Source organism: Athene noctua, chromosome 1 (assembly GCF_965140245.1).
Source record: "Athene noctua chromosome 1, bAthNoc1.hap1.1, whole genome shotgun sequence".
NCBI lineage: Eukaryota > Metazoa > Chordata > Aves > Strigiformes > Strigidae > Athene > Athene noctua.
In genome coordinates this window covers 18,278,888-18,296,310 of record NC_134037.1, presented here as the reverse complement: position 1 = coordinate 18,296,310, position 17,423 = coordinate 18,278,888, and the positions used below count along the sequence as shown (strand labels likewise).

The following is a 17,423-nucleotide window of genomic DNA, read 5'->3' as shown; positions in this document are numbered from 1 at the left end:
GTGCCCTGCTGTCCCCCAGGGGCCGGTGCAGACCCCTCGGCGCCGAGGGTGCGAGCGGCGCCGGGTCCCGCAGCCCCCACCGCCGCCCCAAGCGGCACCGGGGAGCAGAGGTCCCTCGGCGCCCGAGAGCTCTCCGGCGAGGGGAGACGGGAGGACGGGCCGGGACCCCGGGCCGCCCGGCGGCAGGGCGGCGATGCCCCGGGCGGGGACAGCCTCGAACTGCGGGGCCGCCGGCGGCAGCCAGGCCGGGGTTGCCCGGCCCCGCGGCGGGCCCGGAACGCAAGTGCCGGGGCTGCCGTTTCCAGGCCGGCCCGCGGAGCCGGCGCTCGGCGCGGTTGCGACGGCGTGGGCCCCGCTGCGGCCGCCGGCATGGAGGAGGCGGAAGCCACGGTGGGGGCCGGGCGGCTCCGCGGCGCGGGGAGCGGTGGGGGCGGCTGGTTTCGCTGGGCCGGAGGGAGCTGGCGGAGCGCGGCGGCCGCGGCCGCGTGGGAGGCGCTTCCCCGCCGGGCCCCGAGGCGGCGGGCGAGGCCCTGCCCGGACCCCTCGGCGCGGCGGCCGCGGGGCCGGTGCTCGGCAGCCGGCGGCGGCGGGTGCTTTGTCCCGGGCGGGGGCCGGCGAGGGGCGGCGGGTGTGCCGGCGGCCGCCCCCCTCCCCGGGCCCGGAGGGAGCTGCCCGTCCCCTGCACGCTCGCGTGGGCCGCTGCTGAGAAAAAGTTTAAAACAATCTGTTGGTTTCCTCTTTTCTCTTTCCTCCTCTGGTTTCTCCGGGAAGGCTCCCTTCTTCCCGGCACATCTTTTCGCCGACTTGTGCGGGCTTTCTTCCACTGCAAATGTTTCTTCGTAGTTCTAGAAATTTATCTTTTAAGAACTTTTTATCTTCTGCTCTGTACTTCTTGTTTCTGCTTCCATTTCTGATGGGTGGTTTTTTCCAAGCCATGTCATGTGCACGCTAGGTGTGGATTATTATTCCCCTTGTTCTGATGTTCACATACTCGAGAGCTGATGCTTGCCAGCTGAAATTATGTGTTCACAGTTATCTATGACTGATAGCAACTGCTGTGATTACTTGTTATCACCCAGAGATAACATAAAAGGCATAAGTACTCTCCTCCGAACAGTCTCAAAAGCTGTGTAGTAACCTAGTAATAGTGCCATTGGTTTTACTTGAACATGTGAAACTGTGTTGTTTTTTTTTCCCTTTAGAGAGATTTTAATGAACGCTGTGCCCAATGTTCAGAAGTGAACTGGGGTCTCACTGATGGAGGCAGATTTTATTGCAGATCTTGCCACAATGTTACTGAGGTAAAAAGCTAAGTTCCTGGCCTTGAAAAGGATTTGCGTTGCTTGCTTCTTAGTTTTGTATTAAGAAAATGTGAGATTTTTCTCCTTGGCATTAGGAGTTGAAGGCGGTATTGTGACTCTTCCTGTTTCCTGACATTGTTTAAAACAAATGTTCCTTTAAATCACAGAATTTAAAATGACCCATCTTTAGATGCTGAGTTGCTGTAGCCGTAGTCCCCACATGCTGTCTAGGTGACTTAGAAGTATTGCCTGGATATTGCTGCACACTAGTACAGTACCAGTGTAGGAAACCCTGATACATACACATCACTGTATGTCCAGGATAGTAATTTTCTGGTTTTGCAACTTATCGATGAAAAGTTCAGAATGTTGTCCTCCATTTACTTTAGGAAATTTGAGTAAGTTCCTCCGTTATGTTTTATGATGGGGCAATCTATGCAAGTTAGTCCTGGCTTTTTTTCTTGCTAAGATATATTTCTGTTTTACAGAAAATTACAGAAGTTGCAAACACTGATTTTGCTTCTAATATAAAAATCCAGACAGTCTCCAAAAGTTTAAAAAAGCAGGAAAAAACTGGTATGTATGAGTTTCTCTATTTCACATGAGTGGCTGTTCAGCTAGGGTTCACCTAGCCCATTATGTCTTTGATGGTGACCAAAAGCAGATAGCTAGGAAAGACTGTAAAAGCGGGAACAAAATACACAACAAAATACACCGTCCAAATGCTGTCGCAACCTTCAGCAGTCACTTTTGGTGACTTTCTGAGCCACAGATGACCTCTGTGAGCCTGGTGGTAGATTTTCTTGGATTGAACAGAGCTCTATCTGACTTACTGCTGCTTTGATTTATGGAAGCCCATATTCACTGAAGATACTGGTGGCACACATTCAGATGTGGTGTTTGTTCCTTCCTTGTGATGGCTATCACAAAACCAGAAAAGTTGTCTGTCTTCACAAGTGAGATGTGACAATGGTCCGGCTGTTAGAATGTCGGTTTGGCTTGTGTTACAGGTACTTAACCTGTAACCTAGACACAAACCTACATGGAAGAGATTCCATGTAGTTACAATAGCTAAACCAATATTACATCTGTCAACTGGAGTCAGTTCTGTACTTTTCATTTAATGATTCAGAAGAATAGTAGTCATTACGTATGACGATATATGCCATAAGGATGTTATGATAAGGCTGCTGCTGGAGCTATGTATATATACTGTGATGGCTGGATAGATGTTTTACTGTTGTGGCCACTTTCAAAAAGCAAAAATGCATTACAATGCTAAATGAAGCATGGGGTTATCTTTGTCTCTGATATGCTGACCTATCTTCGCTCCGCTGCAGTGGCAGTGGATTACTGCATTCGCTTGGAAAGAACAATTGTCTGGAAGTGAAGGGAGGAGTGAAAACGGGAATAGCCTTAACATCTCCACTCATCATTGTCGTGTATTGCTCCTAAAATCTGAACTGTGTACTCTTCATGCTTTTTATTTCTCCTGTTGGGAGGGTCATTAGCCATCCTCCAGGCTTCTTAAGAAAGAAATCCTTAGCTTCACACAGTCCATTCTGTGAGTGCAGTTACACTTTTCTATGGCAGCTTATTTTCATACTTTTATAGGAGTAAGCTGTATCTGTGGTTAACAGTTAAAGCCAACATCATTAAAGCAGGGCAGAAGCTTTGGACAGATAACTTCTAAGATGGTGAGATGCAAGGTGTGATTGGCAGGAAAAATAATGAAGAACAGGTGTGGAGGGAATGAAAAGGAAGTTGAGAAGCGCAGAGAAAATTTCTAAAACCAAAAGCCTGTAGAAAAGGAGTTGTAAATATAGAGAGGTAAGGGTGAAAACTAAATGAAGTGTAGTCTGAGGGAATAGTGAATAGATGGGAGCAGGCCCACTCCTCATGAAATTCATGGGGTGCTGAGATTTGCTGGAAGCTTGGAATATCTAAGAAAGTTTCTTTCATTTAAATGTATACAATTCTATGGGAGAGAGTGGTGAAGAACATGGTGATACTGGTTGGTTTTTGCCTGACTCACCACCATAATGTGTTCCAGTTTTCTGTGCCAGGGATGGGAAAGAAATGTTTGTATTTCATTTTTTAATGATAGGTTTTCAGTTATTTTAAAACTGGTCACTGAACTCTCCACTTGAATACAAATGCCACAGTAGCAGTTATAGTGAAATATATTATTCTTGGGGAAACGTGTGGAGAACAGTGCTTGTTCAGTAGCTTTCTTCTTGATTAAGACTGAATAAATGGAAGTTAATGGAGTATTCAGTGTAGCTGGTCTATGCTCTGGGATCTGAAATTACTAATTAGAGACATCTGTCTCTGTCCTGATACCAAGAGAACAGAACATAAAGTTCAAATATGTGTGCATAAGGTTAAAAAAAAACCCAAAACAGTACCAAAAAAACACTTTTTTTTTTTTTTACTTAGATGGAGTCTGTGAATGGTATGTTTGTGAAGGCTTTCAGCTTGTACTCAGGAAACAAGCTGAAGCTTTGCAAGCGTTAGGAGTATGTCCACAAATTAAGGTATGTCGATGTCAGTGTGAGTTGTACACACTGTATGTGAGTTACAGGAGTTATTTTAAAAGATTGTCATTTTTAAAGTGAATTGAACAATTCATAGTTTAAAAACATTGAGCATATGAAAACAAACCTGCTAATTTTAAAACATAGTTTATAAATCACAGTTAATAAAATTGGAGCTGGAACATTACTCTCTGTTCTTTCAGCAGTTAATGATCTTGTAAACTTTGTACTAATCACTATCCATTTGTATGTATCAGGATGAAGTTCTGTGGAATTTTTGGAGGTGTTACCTTCAGAAGACCAAACAGGCATACTGCGACAGACCAGCTGGAGAAACTGTCGAACCATTATCAGTAAGTGAAAAGCTGAAATCCCCTGAGATGTTGGGTATCTTTTCAAAAAGCAGCAACAGAAACCTTCTTTGTTCAAGCCACGTATCTAGCTTGCATTAATGTCACTTCAGTATGAAACATGTCTTCTAAACAGGGTTCCACATGTCCATTTTGTTGTTCCTTTTTTTCCTATTACTCCAAATGTGGAGAAGTGCTTACTTAACCATGCTTTGTCTTAGCACAGATAGTCAGTAGATAGAGCAGAATTTAAAATACAAAATGCGTCATCAGCTACCATCCTTTCCTGCCTGCTGTCTTGAAGTTACTTATTTCATCAAACTTTGATTCTCTGTATTCTCAATTTTCTGGTCCTTGTAGCAGGTTGAAATGTAATGTAATAAATACCAGTCTTTTTATCTTGAGAAATCCTTTAAAAATACTTACTTTTTGCAGCATTTCTTTATGTACTGGTGATTCACAGAGAGAGTAAGAATGTGAATAGTTTGAGCTTAAACTTTGTTTACTGTTGACCTTGTATCTATCATGCTTTATTTGGTTTCTTAAGATTGGAACGGTAACTGGCAGTAGATAATACAATGACTTATTTACAAAAAACAGGTATGTGATAGCAGTACTGATGTGGACAGTGACCCAGAGAGACTTAGCCTTTACTCGTCTCTCTCTGAGAGTGAGGGGGATCTACAGACTGATCGCAGCTTTGTCTCATCAACTAGCAAGGTCTCAGGTAGGAGCAATGAACTGAACTTTCTAGAAAACATTTTTGTATCGGTTTTTTAATATAAATAAACACATGTAAAGTGTATTCATGTACAATGAATTGGAGGAACTTGTTGGAAAGTGTAAAGTTTTTCAGTCCTGTTTGCTACTAGAGTACTTTATATTCTACTGAAAATAAAAGAATTTCCCCGCAGCCTCCACTCAGGGAGATGAAGGTTGAACAGGACCTGAAAATACAGTGAGAAATGCAGGAGGGAGTTTGTTCCATTCCTTCTGTTTGGAGTGGGAAAAAGTTGCTGTTGTATCTGCAGAGCTAGATGTTCACAAACACAGCAGCCTTAAAGAATAAGCACTTTTTTAGATAATAGCAGAGCTGTCAGTCATGACTTTGATGTTAAAAAACATGAGTTTGTTCTCTGAGGGGGGAATATTTTTTTTCCTATCCCATAGACATATTTAGCTTTCTAATTTTTTCCTTAGAGTATCTTTGCTATTTCTGTATCTTTTGTCTCTGCATTCTTTTTACTGCTTTCACTATAACCCCTTCTATCAAAGTCTTCTTTTACCATTGCATCATTTTCTCCTTACTGTTCACAATATCAACTTGAAAATATTTACAGAATGCTAAACATTTAAATTAAAATGTTATAGAAAATTGGAGTGCTTGCTGCTACTGGGCAACTAATGCCTGACAATGCTGCAACATCTGGTATTACAAGTGCATTTCAAGGCATATTTGAAAGCTTATGTTTGCGTTTTAAACTTCTGCTGGTTTTTCTTTTTTGCTTTATTCTTGGCTTGCCTTTTCATTCTTTGTCCGTTTCAGTGTTTCTTTTTCCCCTGTTACATACTATCCTCTTGTATGTCCCATTTTTGTTCTTCTATGGTATTGCCTGTCTACCCTCAGAAGAATGCAGTCTTGTTCTTTCCTGTTTTTATCTTTATTTCATAAAATCCAGAAGTGGTAATAGAATGAGAAACTTGATCTGGATCAATCAAAAAACAAAAAATATTTTTAAAAATCCAAACAGAATTAGAGAGGGGGAAAAGGTGCAAAAATGGTGACAAAAGTTTTTTTGAATATAGCGCAAGTACCTTTCATCCTTATATATTAAAATGACAACATTTTCAGGTAAGGAGTCCCTGTATGTTTGTACCAGATTTCGGGTGTTGCAGAAGTATATATTATATGAAGAGAAAAGAATTGAGTGAAAAATTTGTAGTGAAAATATTCCATTGAATTTTCTTCCTCTTTTTGATGTCTAGAGGAACTCCTTTCTCCCTTGGTACTTGTGCTTTTTATAGTTATATTTCTTAGAGTTTTAGAAAGCTAGATAAGATATGCCATAATTTAATGTGTTCTTGGTCTGTTGTTTCAGAGATTGAATGCAGGTTTAAGTCATTTCACTAAAAGATTTCACTAAAAGCATTTGAAATTAATCAGTGACACTAAAAGTAAGTTTTGGTGAAATCGAGCAAACAGAAATTGTTTTGTATATTGAAATTTAACACAAATAATACTAAAAGTGTTCTAGTTAATTTCTTGTGAAGATTCATAGGTTTTCTTTTCTGTGCTGTTTTTACTGAGCTGTTATCGCTACAGACTGGAACTTCAACACCCTTTTTTTCCTAAGAGGCTTGTCTAACTGGCAAACATTTTTTTTCCTTTTTTGTTATTTTTGTATAGGGTTAATAGCAAATTCCACTGAGTATAGCACTGAGATATTGCTAGAGAAGCCTATTAAACTCTTAAATTATTAGATGTGTGTAACTGTGTGTTGTCATGCATTGCATAACCTGGAAGAAATAAAAGGAAATTGTGTGCCATCATTAAGGCTACAAATATAATGAGGATTATTTTAAATTGAGTTGAATGTGAAATTAATAATGAAGCTTCAGTTGTGAAGCTGTCTTTAAGCACAAGTATTCATGTAAAAGGTGAAACTGTTGACTAAAAGGATTAACTGATGTTGCAGCTTTTGTTCCCTGCCACACCTATATGTGATAGACCTCTCATGATGCTCTCATCTAGACCATGTCTTAGTCTGTATCAGGTGTATGTCTGAGACGGTTCTTTTAACCCCTTGCTGTGTCCTTAGTGCTACTGGCCGCAGTTTTAGGGGCCGGTAGGTGGCATCAAAGACCAGTTCTGGCTCAGGAACACACTATTCAGTTTCTTCGTACTGTGAATCCGTGGGTGCTGGACCTCTACCGCTGACCACTGTCACCTTACAGGTTTGGCTGTCACCTGCCAGCATAACCATGGAGCTGCCAAACTCTCTGATGTTTTAAAACTGTTTTTTGCAGGCTGCTTGCCATGGCCCTGCAGCTCCCAGCTGGGGAGCTGTGGATCCAACCCTTGCTGTTCCTGTCTGAACAGGTGAACAGTCTGTGGGGAAACAGAAAATCTCTACAGAATTGATGCTGATGTACTGTGCTGATGTGCTTTAAATGCATTTTCATCCCTCCTGGCTGGGTTATGATGTAGGGAAGAGAGGCTTTTATTTTTTTCCTTCCTCCTTCCCTGAATTCCCAGGTTTCACTGCTGAATAGGTTGCTAACTTATAAATCACTCTACTAAATTAAATTTCTCGTTGTTGCTTCTCTTAGTTTTTAGTGATTCATCTCAGTAAGGAAGTAGGGAGGTCTGTTTGTTTGTGGGGTTTTTTTCACCCTCTTCACCGTTTGCTACATTTTTATTCTGAAGGTGTTTCTTTGTCATTGAATTTAGGTAAGTTTTTTAAGAGAATACCTGTGTTTCCACAGTTAGAGATTACATGGCAGATGGATACACATCTTAACCTCAGTGAAATTTCTGCAGTGTAAATAATTTTCTCACTGAAGTCCTGACTGTGCTGAAGTTTAAAACTTTGTGTTTTAATCCCCAACTCTGAGGCGTTACTTTAAGTACGTCAAATTTTCCCTTGTTTCCACACTGTTCCCTTATCTTTCAAATGAAAAATAGTATTTCCAGCTCCTAAGTGCTGCTAGTTACACGTTGTATAGCAGTTAATGTCCTCCTAGAACTCCGGGTTTAAGGGTAGTTCCCAACAAAAGGTCTGTTTTGATGTGTAATGGAGGGAGTTTTGTCTCCTCATATGATCCAGTGTCTTAGTCAAGTGAAGTAGCAGTTTATGAAACAGGTTGTCATATTGTGATAGATAAATAAATTAGAGCTAAGCTGTTTAGCAGAAAAGTACACAAACTACCAAACTACTCAAAGTAATGATTTCAAAATGTTACTAGCTGCTGAAGAAGGGTCCTTGTATGTTCCTTTGTCTTGTTTTCTGTATACCCTGGATTGTGTGTAATATCATATCAATTACTTTTTTTTTTTTCCTTTTCTGTTTTTAACATAAACCCAAGAAAGCACCTCGGTGCACTCTCGCTCTGGATCAGTAGATGGTAGCTTGTATTTAATGAAGAACCCGAAGGAGAAACTGAGAATGACGATGCCAATGACCCTTTCATTTTGTTACATGGCATTACTCTGGATGAGAGAAACAATGACATTATCTGAGCTCTTAAGGTATGAATATCCTCTAGTGAAATATTTGTTGCTTTTATAAATAGTACATTTTTTAAAAATTAGACCTTGCTATTGCCCTCTTACTAACTTGCTCAGTAATAGTGAGAAGTTCTCTATATTTGTCTTATCTTTTCTTTGACATAACAATTCCTGAGAGAATGTTCTCTGTTGATTGCAGTTAATCTTGGACAAGGTTTTGGAGCTAAAGCAGCTTTTTATCCTTCTCCTTCAAAATTTCTTAAGAATCACGGGAGGTGTGTTATGGCCACACTTTTGCTATATTTGCTGTTGTCAGCATGCCAGAATTAAATGAGTAAACATTCTCCAGGTCTTACATCAGTGTCATCATACAAACAATACCAGCGGTATATAGGGATCTGAAAGCTAAGTAGCTTCACGCAATGGTGCTGGACACAGAAATTAAAATAGGAAGTCCTTTTTTGTCTTCATATCTTCATAATTATCAGATTTCAGAATAATACAGCTTTTAATATAGTAGAAATGTTCTAATAATAGGGTTTGATGCTAAATGGAGACTGTAAACTACTGCTGACAATGCAGTTCCCTTCTGCCCCCTACAACAAGGCTATGAACACATTACTGATTTGCTTAAGGAATGAAAAATAATTCATCAGTTTTTCTTGTTTGCAGTAAATATTTTCAATCAGGCCCAAATAATAAATAAATTCAAGACTTCTTAGATTTTCCTTGAAAGGCCTTTTGTATACTGATACTCTTTTTTAACAAGTGTTGAAATATTGGGTATTTCTAAAAAGATGGTGAAAAAATGTTACTTTGACAAAATTTAAGGAACATAAAGACTCAAGTAACTGTACATTGCCAAATCAAATTGAAAATTTGCACAAAATAAAAACTGATTCAAAATTTAGTTGATATGGTAGATTTCAGTTCTTTAGTTTTTATTTTTCAAATATATAACCTGTGAGCTAAAAGGCAAGGCAGTGAGTACATCATCCCCCACCTGTGGTGCATGTAAGTGTGACAAATTCAAGGAAAGTTTACCCCAGAGCCTGATCTTCCATCATGGCCTCTCTCACCCTGGAGTGTGAACTTCCACCTCTGCTTTTCTAACTGTACAAGCTTTCTGAGAAGAAAGGGTGTTGAAGAATACTCTTTTGCAAGTACTGTTAAAAAAAGAAATATTTGTATGTCTCAAAATACTAGCTAATTTATAGCTATGCAAAACAACCCTTTGAATTTAACTTTAGGGGGGTGACTGTTGCCTTCATTGATCAGAATTGCACAAACCATTGCATATTTGCATAAGTGGATATGCTGTGGCATAAAAGATGCTTGTAAAATATTCAGAAAAATGTCACAGTATTCAGAATTCAGACTAGTATCATGCAAGACAGAATTATGTACTGAGTAGATTAAGAAATAGTAGAACTCAGAAGTAGTTTTCAATAACAAGATCTATTACTGACTACTGTCCTCCTAAGGAAATTCTGTAGGAGTCAGAACTACTGTAGCATACTCAGTATTTTTGTCAATGATTAGAAAATAACTATGTAAATCCTGTCTGATAATGTTTGTATATGGCAAAAATCCAAGTAGTAAATGACAATTACTGGGACAGAGCAAATGGTTCATAATAAAGAGTTATTGCTTAGCCTATCCTGTTTGGAGAGAAAAAAGAATCATTAAATATCTGTTCTTTGGTTACTGTATCTTGGAAATTGTCCCTGGAAAGCATGTGGGGTCATATGAGGCAAGTACATCCTCACAAGTTTCTGTCTTAGTATGATGGTGTGGTTTGAAAAAAAACAACAACAAAAAAATCCAGCTGTCAAAATCAACTGTTACGAGGGAAGGTGGCTTGTGTTGTTTGCATATTAATGGTATATTGTTGTATTTGGTACTTTAAAACTTGGAGACTGCAGAAAACATCCAGGAAAATGATTCAGAAGCTGGAGAACATCCTTTGTGCTGAGATCCGTAAGAGATGAGCACATTTTGTAGAATCACAGAATCATCTAGGTTGGAGAAGATCTTGAAGATCATCCAGTCTAACCATTAACATAACATTGACAGTTCCCAACTACACCAGATCCCTCAGCGCTATGTCGACCCTACTCTTAAACACCTCCAGGGATGGGGACTCCACCACCTCCCTGGGCAGCCCATTCCAACACCTAACAACCTGTTTCTGTAAGAAATGCTTCCTAATATCCAGTCTAAACCTTCCCTCTTGTCCTATCACTTGTTACTTGGTTAAAGAGACTCATCCCCAGCTCTCTGCACCCTCCTTTCAGGGAGCTGTAGAGGGCGATGAGGTCTCCCCTCAGCCTCCTCTTCTCCAGACTAAACCCCCCCAGTTCCCTCAGCCGCTCCCCGTACGACCTGTGCTCCAGACCCTGCACCAGCTTCGTTGCCCTTCTCTGGACACGCTCGAGTCATTCAATGTTCAAATTCACATTTGCTTGAAAGGTTTTAGAGGAAACATGAAAACAGTAAAAAAAGCTGGAAAAGGAGAGGAAAAAAAATAAGTACCAAATATAGCACAGAAAGGCATAATCAGAAACTAATAATTGGAAACCAAAACAAGATGATTTGAATGAGAAGATATAATTTAATTAGATACAATTTATGGGTGTAATACTTTTAAAAGTGGGTAAATTGGAATGATTCAGTGACTTTAAATGCACTGAACATATGAACTGAATTAAATGCAGAAAATTATGTTTAAAAAAATGTCATTTGTATTGCAAAGTTTCACCATGATACCATAGTTATATAAGGACATAATTACATTATCATGCTTCCCTCCCTACCCTTAAGGTCTTTGCCTTTCACAAGTTTGATGAAGAAGAGAAAAGAATTTTAGATTGCATGAACTACCATAAAACACTTGTTTTCTAACTTCTGAATATTTAAGTTTAAAAAATCAGACAATGTTCACATTTTTGCATGCATTAAGATACCCAGATCAAAATAGCGACAGACTAGAGATGAAAACTATGCAGAGAAAGCATTTTAAGTATTCAGCAATACCTTTTAAATCTTTATAGTCAAATTGTTTTATTTAAACCAGGTGAATTACAGTTGTGCTTAAAGTTCTGCCTTGTTTTTTCCTCAGTTTGGTTTTCTCCCTACCCTGAAGTCAGCTGACTGCCACTCCTCCCTTGTGATACATGCTTAGGCACCATGTTAGGGCAATCTGCCAGCTTTTAAAGGATTTACAGCACCAAAAATACACTCCTCCTTGCAACTTGACACACATAGCAGAAAAACACTACAATTACCTCCTCTGACAGGGACATTTTGGTTTAAAAATTATATTTTTAACAACCTTCTATTTAAGTCTATGCAACACATTAAATCCTTTTCCATTGTGAATAGTCTCACAGTACTCCATATGCTGTATATTATTTATCTAAATAACGAATAAAATTGTTGGCTTGTGGAAAAAGTTTAAAGATGTTAGACTCTGAGATTCTGAGAAGTAATGCCTTTCAAATGAGGTTATACCTACCTGTGCTGGCAAGACCAAACTTGTAATCAGTTTGTGGCATTAGAGTGTGGCTTTAACAGATGCATCATTTCCTCGTAGCATGCAGAGGACCTAGGATTTTTTTAATTCTCGGACCTCACTAATGTATGCTGCTGCTGTAATTAAAAGAACATGGACTGTGTACTGTATCTGCCAGTCAAGTTTTCTAGCACTTCACTGTTACAACGTAGTCTTACAAGTGTTTATATCATCTGTCTGTTAAATGAAAGGTTTGGAAGAACAGCAGACAGAAGAAACTGTTCTGAAGTGCTGTTCCAAATTTGGGCTTTTGCAGTAAGTGTTAAAAACCTGAATCATCAGCACATTATATTCATAACAGGGTATTTATGCTGTTTCATGTATTTTTAGAACATAAAAACAACTCTTAACCTGAGAGAGAAGAGCATTCTTTTGTATGGAGACAGTAATTTCAAGCTAGGAAAGATGTCATTATTTTTTAAACAGTTGCAAAGCTTTGACTTGGTACAGCCAAGTTAGTGAAAACTTCTTTTTTTAAAAAAAAACCCAAACATTTTAATGGAGATTGTCTCTTGCAGTGTAAGGATGTGGTTCCCGTATCAGTTTAAGTTGATCAGAGCTTCTGTTGCTGTGGTCCTGCATAAACATTCCTGCTCTTTCTTTTGCCCTGGGTACTAGCATTCATCCAGTTCATAGTGATTAGTTGAAAGAATTAGATCTGTAGAAAACTAATTTTGCAAAAGAAAGTTTCGCTGGACGTTTTAGCGCAGGTTAATTTGCTTCATTGCAGCCCCTTTTCACCTTGTGCTGGCGTTAATGTTCCTGCAGTCACCTGAGTCTAGAAATTTGTCTGGTTGAAGTCAAACCCTGGAAAACAAAAGACTAGTTTTCGGTCTAATCCTCTGTCTGAGAAGTCATACAAGTGCTTTTGTCAGCAGGGAGGGTGTGTGGCAGAGGACTGAAGGTAGGGTGGGATTCCCCATTTCAGAGGCAGCGAGCTGTTAGGGTGGTTTGGCTGCAATCACCACTACACCACACCCGAGGGAAGCTCTTGATTGTTTGTCTTCCAGCTGTTGCTGTGCTGGCTCAGGAGGTTGCTGCTCTTGGTGTCTTGGTACCAGCTCTTCAGATATGACAGCTAATCATGTCATTGCACCTTAACATGTGTCAGCCAAAGCTTATCATCAGCAGAGTCAGTAATGGGTCACTGTTGCTGAAAGAGGAAGGTCTTGCTTCTCTTCTGTCATTCTGCCTGTGTGATGCACATCCCCTTCCCTCTCTCAACTCTTGCACTTGGAGCCATCTGCAAGCCTCCTCAGTTTGATAGATGACAGGAGAGAAACCCTTCTTTCTGGCAAAAGAGTAACAGGTAGTCTTACTGCTGTTGTGAGTTACGTTTGTGGAAAAGGGTGATGAGCAACAGGAGCACGCAGCCACACCAAAAGGGAAGTACTAGTAGTTATGTTAAGCTTTTAGGTTGGTTCAATCCATTATGTGAAACCATACCTCACGTTTAAGTTCTCCAATTCAGTGCAGATGACCTTGACTAAAATGAGCTAAGGAACTGACAGGCAAGCTGCTCAGCACATCAGGTGGGATGTCAAGGACAAGCAACTGGGGCTGGGTTTGGGGGATAAGCTCACTGAGTATGTGGACCAGTGCACACCTCCACTTGGGGTGGGGAAATGCTCTTTACACTGGCTCAGGAAAGCCACTGAAATGTCATTAGCAAAATGTACATCGCACAGTTTGATTAGAAAGGCTTGTGCAATTACTTTTCCCTCTTCATTTAAGAGACTAATATGCAGAGCTTCAGAATAAAAGGTATTGGCCAATGTTATTTTTCAGATTGCTGTTATTTTTCAGAAATAATTATAAATGATGGGTTAATTCTAACTGAGAGAGTTTTGATTTAAAAATGCGCTTTTCATTTTAATCCTGGTTTGAATTCAATTTTTTAATGAAACTGAAAATTCAGTTAAGTATATTTAAAAAAAAAATAGGATGTAACTGTAAACTTTGCAGTAATTAGCTTTTAAATAGCATTTTAGTCACCTTCAATACATACACACTACATAACATGTAACATGTCCCTGGACTGGGAGAGGGAAGGTGAGCTTGTGGATTGGCGTAGGCTCAGTAGGGAAGCGAATCTTCCACAGCAGCAGCTGCTCTGTGAAGACATCGTTCTGCCTTGCTTTTGTTTGGTTGGTTGTTTTTTTCCAATTCAGATAAATTTTGAATGGAAGTGGCAGATTGCTGTGCTTTGAGGAGCTTGGTCTTTCAGCTTGTAGGATTGGATCCAGCTAGCGATTGAAGTGTTTAGGTACTGCCCCGCGTTGGGAGCAGATGCAGAGCCCAGCCTTAAAACCGCTGTAGGAACCCAGGAGGGACTTGCAGAGTTCATAGACCAAGAAGTTACTAGTCAGTGTAGCAAGATCAGAGAGATACTGCGCAGATAACACAGCAGGCAGGAGAGAAAATTGTTTTCAAATCTCTGATACTATGTAAAGAACAGGGTCTTCTCTGTTTGAAATGTTAATTTATTCAAGTTTAATGTACTCTTTTTAATAAAATTGTTTTAGAAGAGGAGCCCCTAAAGCACTTCTAGCTTAGTCCTATGGGATGCCACTAATATGCTTTAATCTGGACTGGGAGTAGTGTCTGTTTCATTGTGAGGATCCATGCTTGTTCAGTGCTTGCTTTGCCCAAGTGTGAATGTGAGTTAAGAGCAGGGGTTTGATGTGGTGGTGGCTTTTTATTAGTATCTGTTGCTAGCTACCATCTTTATATATATATACTTACATACATATATGGAAAAGTCAAGAAAAATCCAGATAATACTGTCAGCCACTTACCAAAGCCAGTTTTTAAAAAAAATGCATTGTTTGGGTGCAAATAAAAAATAAATTATTTTGTGTTTATTAGTATACAAAATAATTTCTATTCATACCCAAATAACACTTTTTTTTAAAAAAAAAATAATCATCAGAATACAGATGTAATCAATGGGGTTTCAGTTCTGTGTATCTGCTCATTGTTCTGTGACTTTCTTCCCTACTGCATTACCCGACTCGGTCTCCTGTAGCAGAAAGTGTGTGTTTTAAAATTTTCTTAAAGCTTTAGAATTTTGACAAAAAATTCCATACCATTCAAAGGAGGCTTAAAGCAGTTTCAGAAATGCAGTAGCTAAAGAATGTGCAGAACAAACTCTGTGTGTGTTGATTGTCAGCTTACTGCCATAACATTATAATTTGTCAATCATATTTGAGTTTGAATTTAAAGGCCTGTTAAATGATTGAACTGGTTTGTGTCCCATGGAGCATTTAGGGGGGTATAATTTCATAATTTCAGATGGAATTGCTTAAGCAGTGTAATACTTATGTTATTTCAAATCAGAAGTTGATTTGTATATTAATTTTAGAATAAACATTTTCATTTGTCATGCTAAATACTATTTTGATTTGGTCTTTTTTTTATGCAGGTTTGTTTTTGAAGGTCATATTCCATATTTGAATGTTTTTCAGCATTTTCCAGAGAAGATGAAATTACGTGGACCCGATATTAAGATCTTTTGTGTAGAGGTAATTTTTTTTTGTTCTTCAAGGGAAGAAAAAACAATTACTGTAACCTAATTATCTTGTGGTATTTTAATTTTTTTTGGTCACTGTACTAATAAATTGATTAAATCTAATATGTTGTAGAGTTTATGTTTCGCATTATTGGAGCCTGTGCAGAAACTAGTGCACTCTGTGACTCAGAGTGCTTTAATCTTTAACCAGTTTTATTAAGCTGATTACCTAAGTTAAAACAAAATCAATAAATACTTTTGGAGAAAAAGATATTCAGAACTGCTCTTGGAACCCTCAGAAATAGGATTTGGCTTCACATCTAAGGGCAATTTATTATCCTTTTAGGTGCTTATTTAAAATATCTCTTGGATTTATTTGTAATTCTATATTCTTTTCATAAAATATGGTTTAGATGTGCTATCTCTTGTTCTGTTTCTTGCTGTACTGATAGAAATATATCAAACCTAAAACCTACATAAGGGGTTATGGCCCTTCTAGAAGCTGAATAGTGGTGGACAGTCTTGAGTAAATGTAAATTTCCCGTATTTAAGGTTACTATGTATTGGGGTAAAACAATTACCCACTGTTGTTTGTGTTGCAGAAAAGAAGTTTATTATGGATTTTTGAAGTGTGCAAATAAAATCTTAGCTTTTAAGAGCAGAAAGCAGCAGTTCTGCTAACAGGAATATCTAGGTTTTAGTCTGCTATAAGATGTTTGAATCCCAAGCCCTCAGTGATGGTATTGCAAGTAGTGTTACCATTCTCCAATGTGTAGCTTGTATCCAGCAGGTCATGAGCAGTTCAGAAACTAAACTCTAACACTTTTTTTTATATGCCACTGCTATCCTGTCTGGATAAATATGACCTCAACTTTTTAAAACTTCTTGATTTCTTATACTGTCTTAGGTTTTTCTTTAATAGAAAAGATACATTATGTTGAAATGTTGGTGTAAAACTTCTTTTTAAAACTCTTTTAATTCTCAGTTTCTCTGTCCTTCTTTGCCTCCATCATTTGCAGGTGTTTTTGTCTCTCAAAAATAGTTACATAGAACTTGTATTCTGGCCTGACTAAATAAAATGCCCACACCCAACCTACAAATCACACAGATTTTTTTTTTTTGTATGAAGTCCAACTGTAAAACTTCTACCATGGCTCAAAGTGGGAGATCTGGTTTGCAGAGAGGAGATGACAGTTGCCCTTGGGATCCTACTGCTTTCTTTTGGAATAGAGCTGTTTCTGGCATGCAGGATGATCTGATGCCAGTCCTGAAGGTGATTTCATCACTCCCTACTAGGTTACTTTTTCCCAGAGCTGTAGGTTTGGATTATTCTACTGTCCCTCCATTAAGCACACTTCCACTCTGGATGTGTAGCATGTCCTAATGTGGGAGCAGGACTTCATGACTTTAGAGCTACAAGCTGATCAATTTAATCTCATTCCACCTTTATATAAAAGAGGAAGTCTAGCCACTTCACCCTCTTACACTTACACAGCATATATGCACTTTCCTTTTTTCACAAACCAGGAAAAAAAACCCCAAATCTGATTTTTTTTGGTTAATACTGCTTATGATGAGTCTGTATCTAGTGTGGTCTGCTATTCAGTTTACAGGAAATTGCTGTTCTAAAAGCTGAATTGGTGTAACTTTTGACTTCTGTCTTGCTTGTTTGTGATACTGACACCCACACTCCTCTCTTCCATAGTATACTAATCAAGTAATCTCTTAACTTTGTTTTGTGTAAAGTTCTGTAAACTTACTGTACAGTTTGTCTTCCAGCCACTCCAGTATTATTGTGGCTTCCTCTTTCTAGGAATATTGACTTTACCTTTAATGTTCCTTTAGTAATGCATCCTCGGGTTGATTCAGTTTTAATATTTTTTAATACATTATTTGGTTGATAATTGCAAAAACCTTACTAG

General features: G+C 39.0%; 1 protein-coding gene across 3 annotated transcripts in view; it reads left to right on the top strand.

Annotated features, from left to right (window-relative positions):
- Positions 1-317: 317 nt before the first annotated feature.
- TAF1B (TATA-box binding protein associated factor, RNA polymerase I subunit B) overlaps positions 318-17,423 on the top strand; it is a 49,648-nt gene continuing 32,542 nt past the window's right edge. For 2 of the 3 annotated variants that reach the window (XM_074895652.1, XM_074895655.1), the window contains exons 1-8: positions 318-390; positions 1,203-1,301; positions 1,790-1,877; positions 3,741-3,838; positions 4,096-4,191; positions 4,789-4,915; positions 8,275-8,437; positions 15,415-15,514. In XM_074895652.1, coding sequence (XP_074751753.1) covers positions 370-390; positions 1,203-1,301; positions 1,790-1,877; positions 3,741-3,838; positions 4,096-4,191; positions 4,789-4,915; positions 8,275-8,437; positions 15,415-15,514 — 792 coding nt within the window. In that variant the 5' untranslated portion in view covers positions 318-369. Of the gene's footprint in view, positions 391-1,202; positions 1,302-1,789; positions 1,878-3,740; positions 3,839-4,095; positions 4,192-4,548; positions 4,552-4,788; positions 4,916-8,274; positions 8,438-15,414; positions 15,515-17,423 lie in introns of all 3 variants that reach the window. The other variant, XM_074895653.1, reaches the window with a different exon arrangement.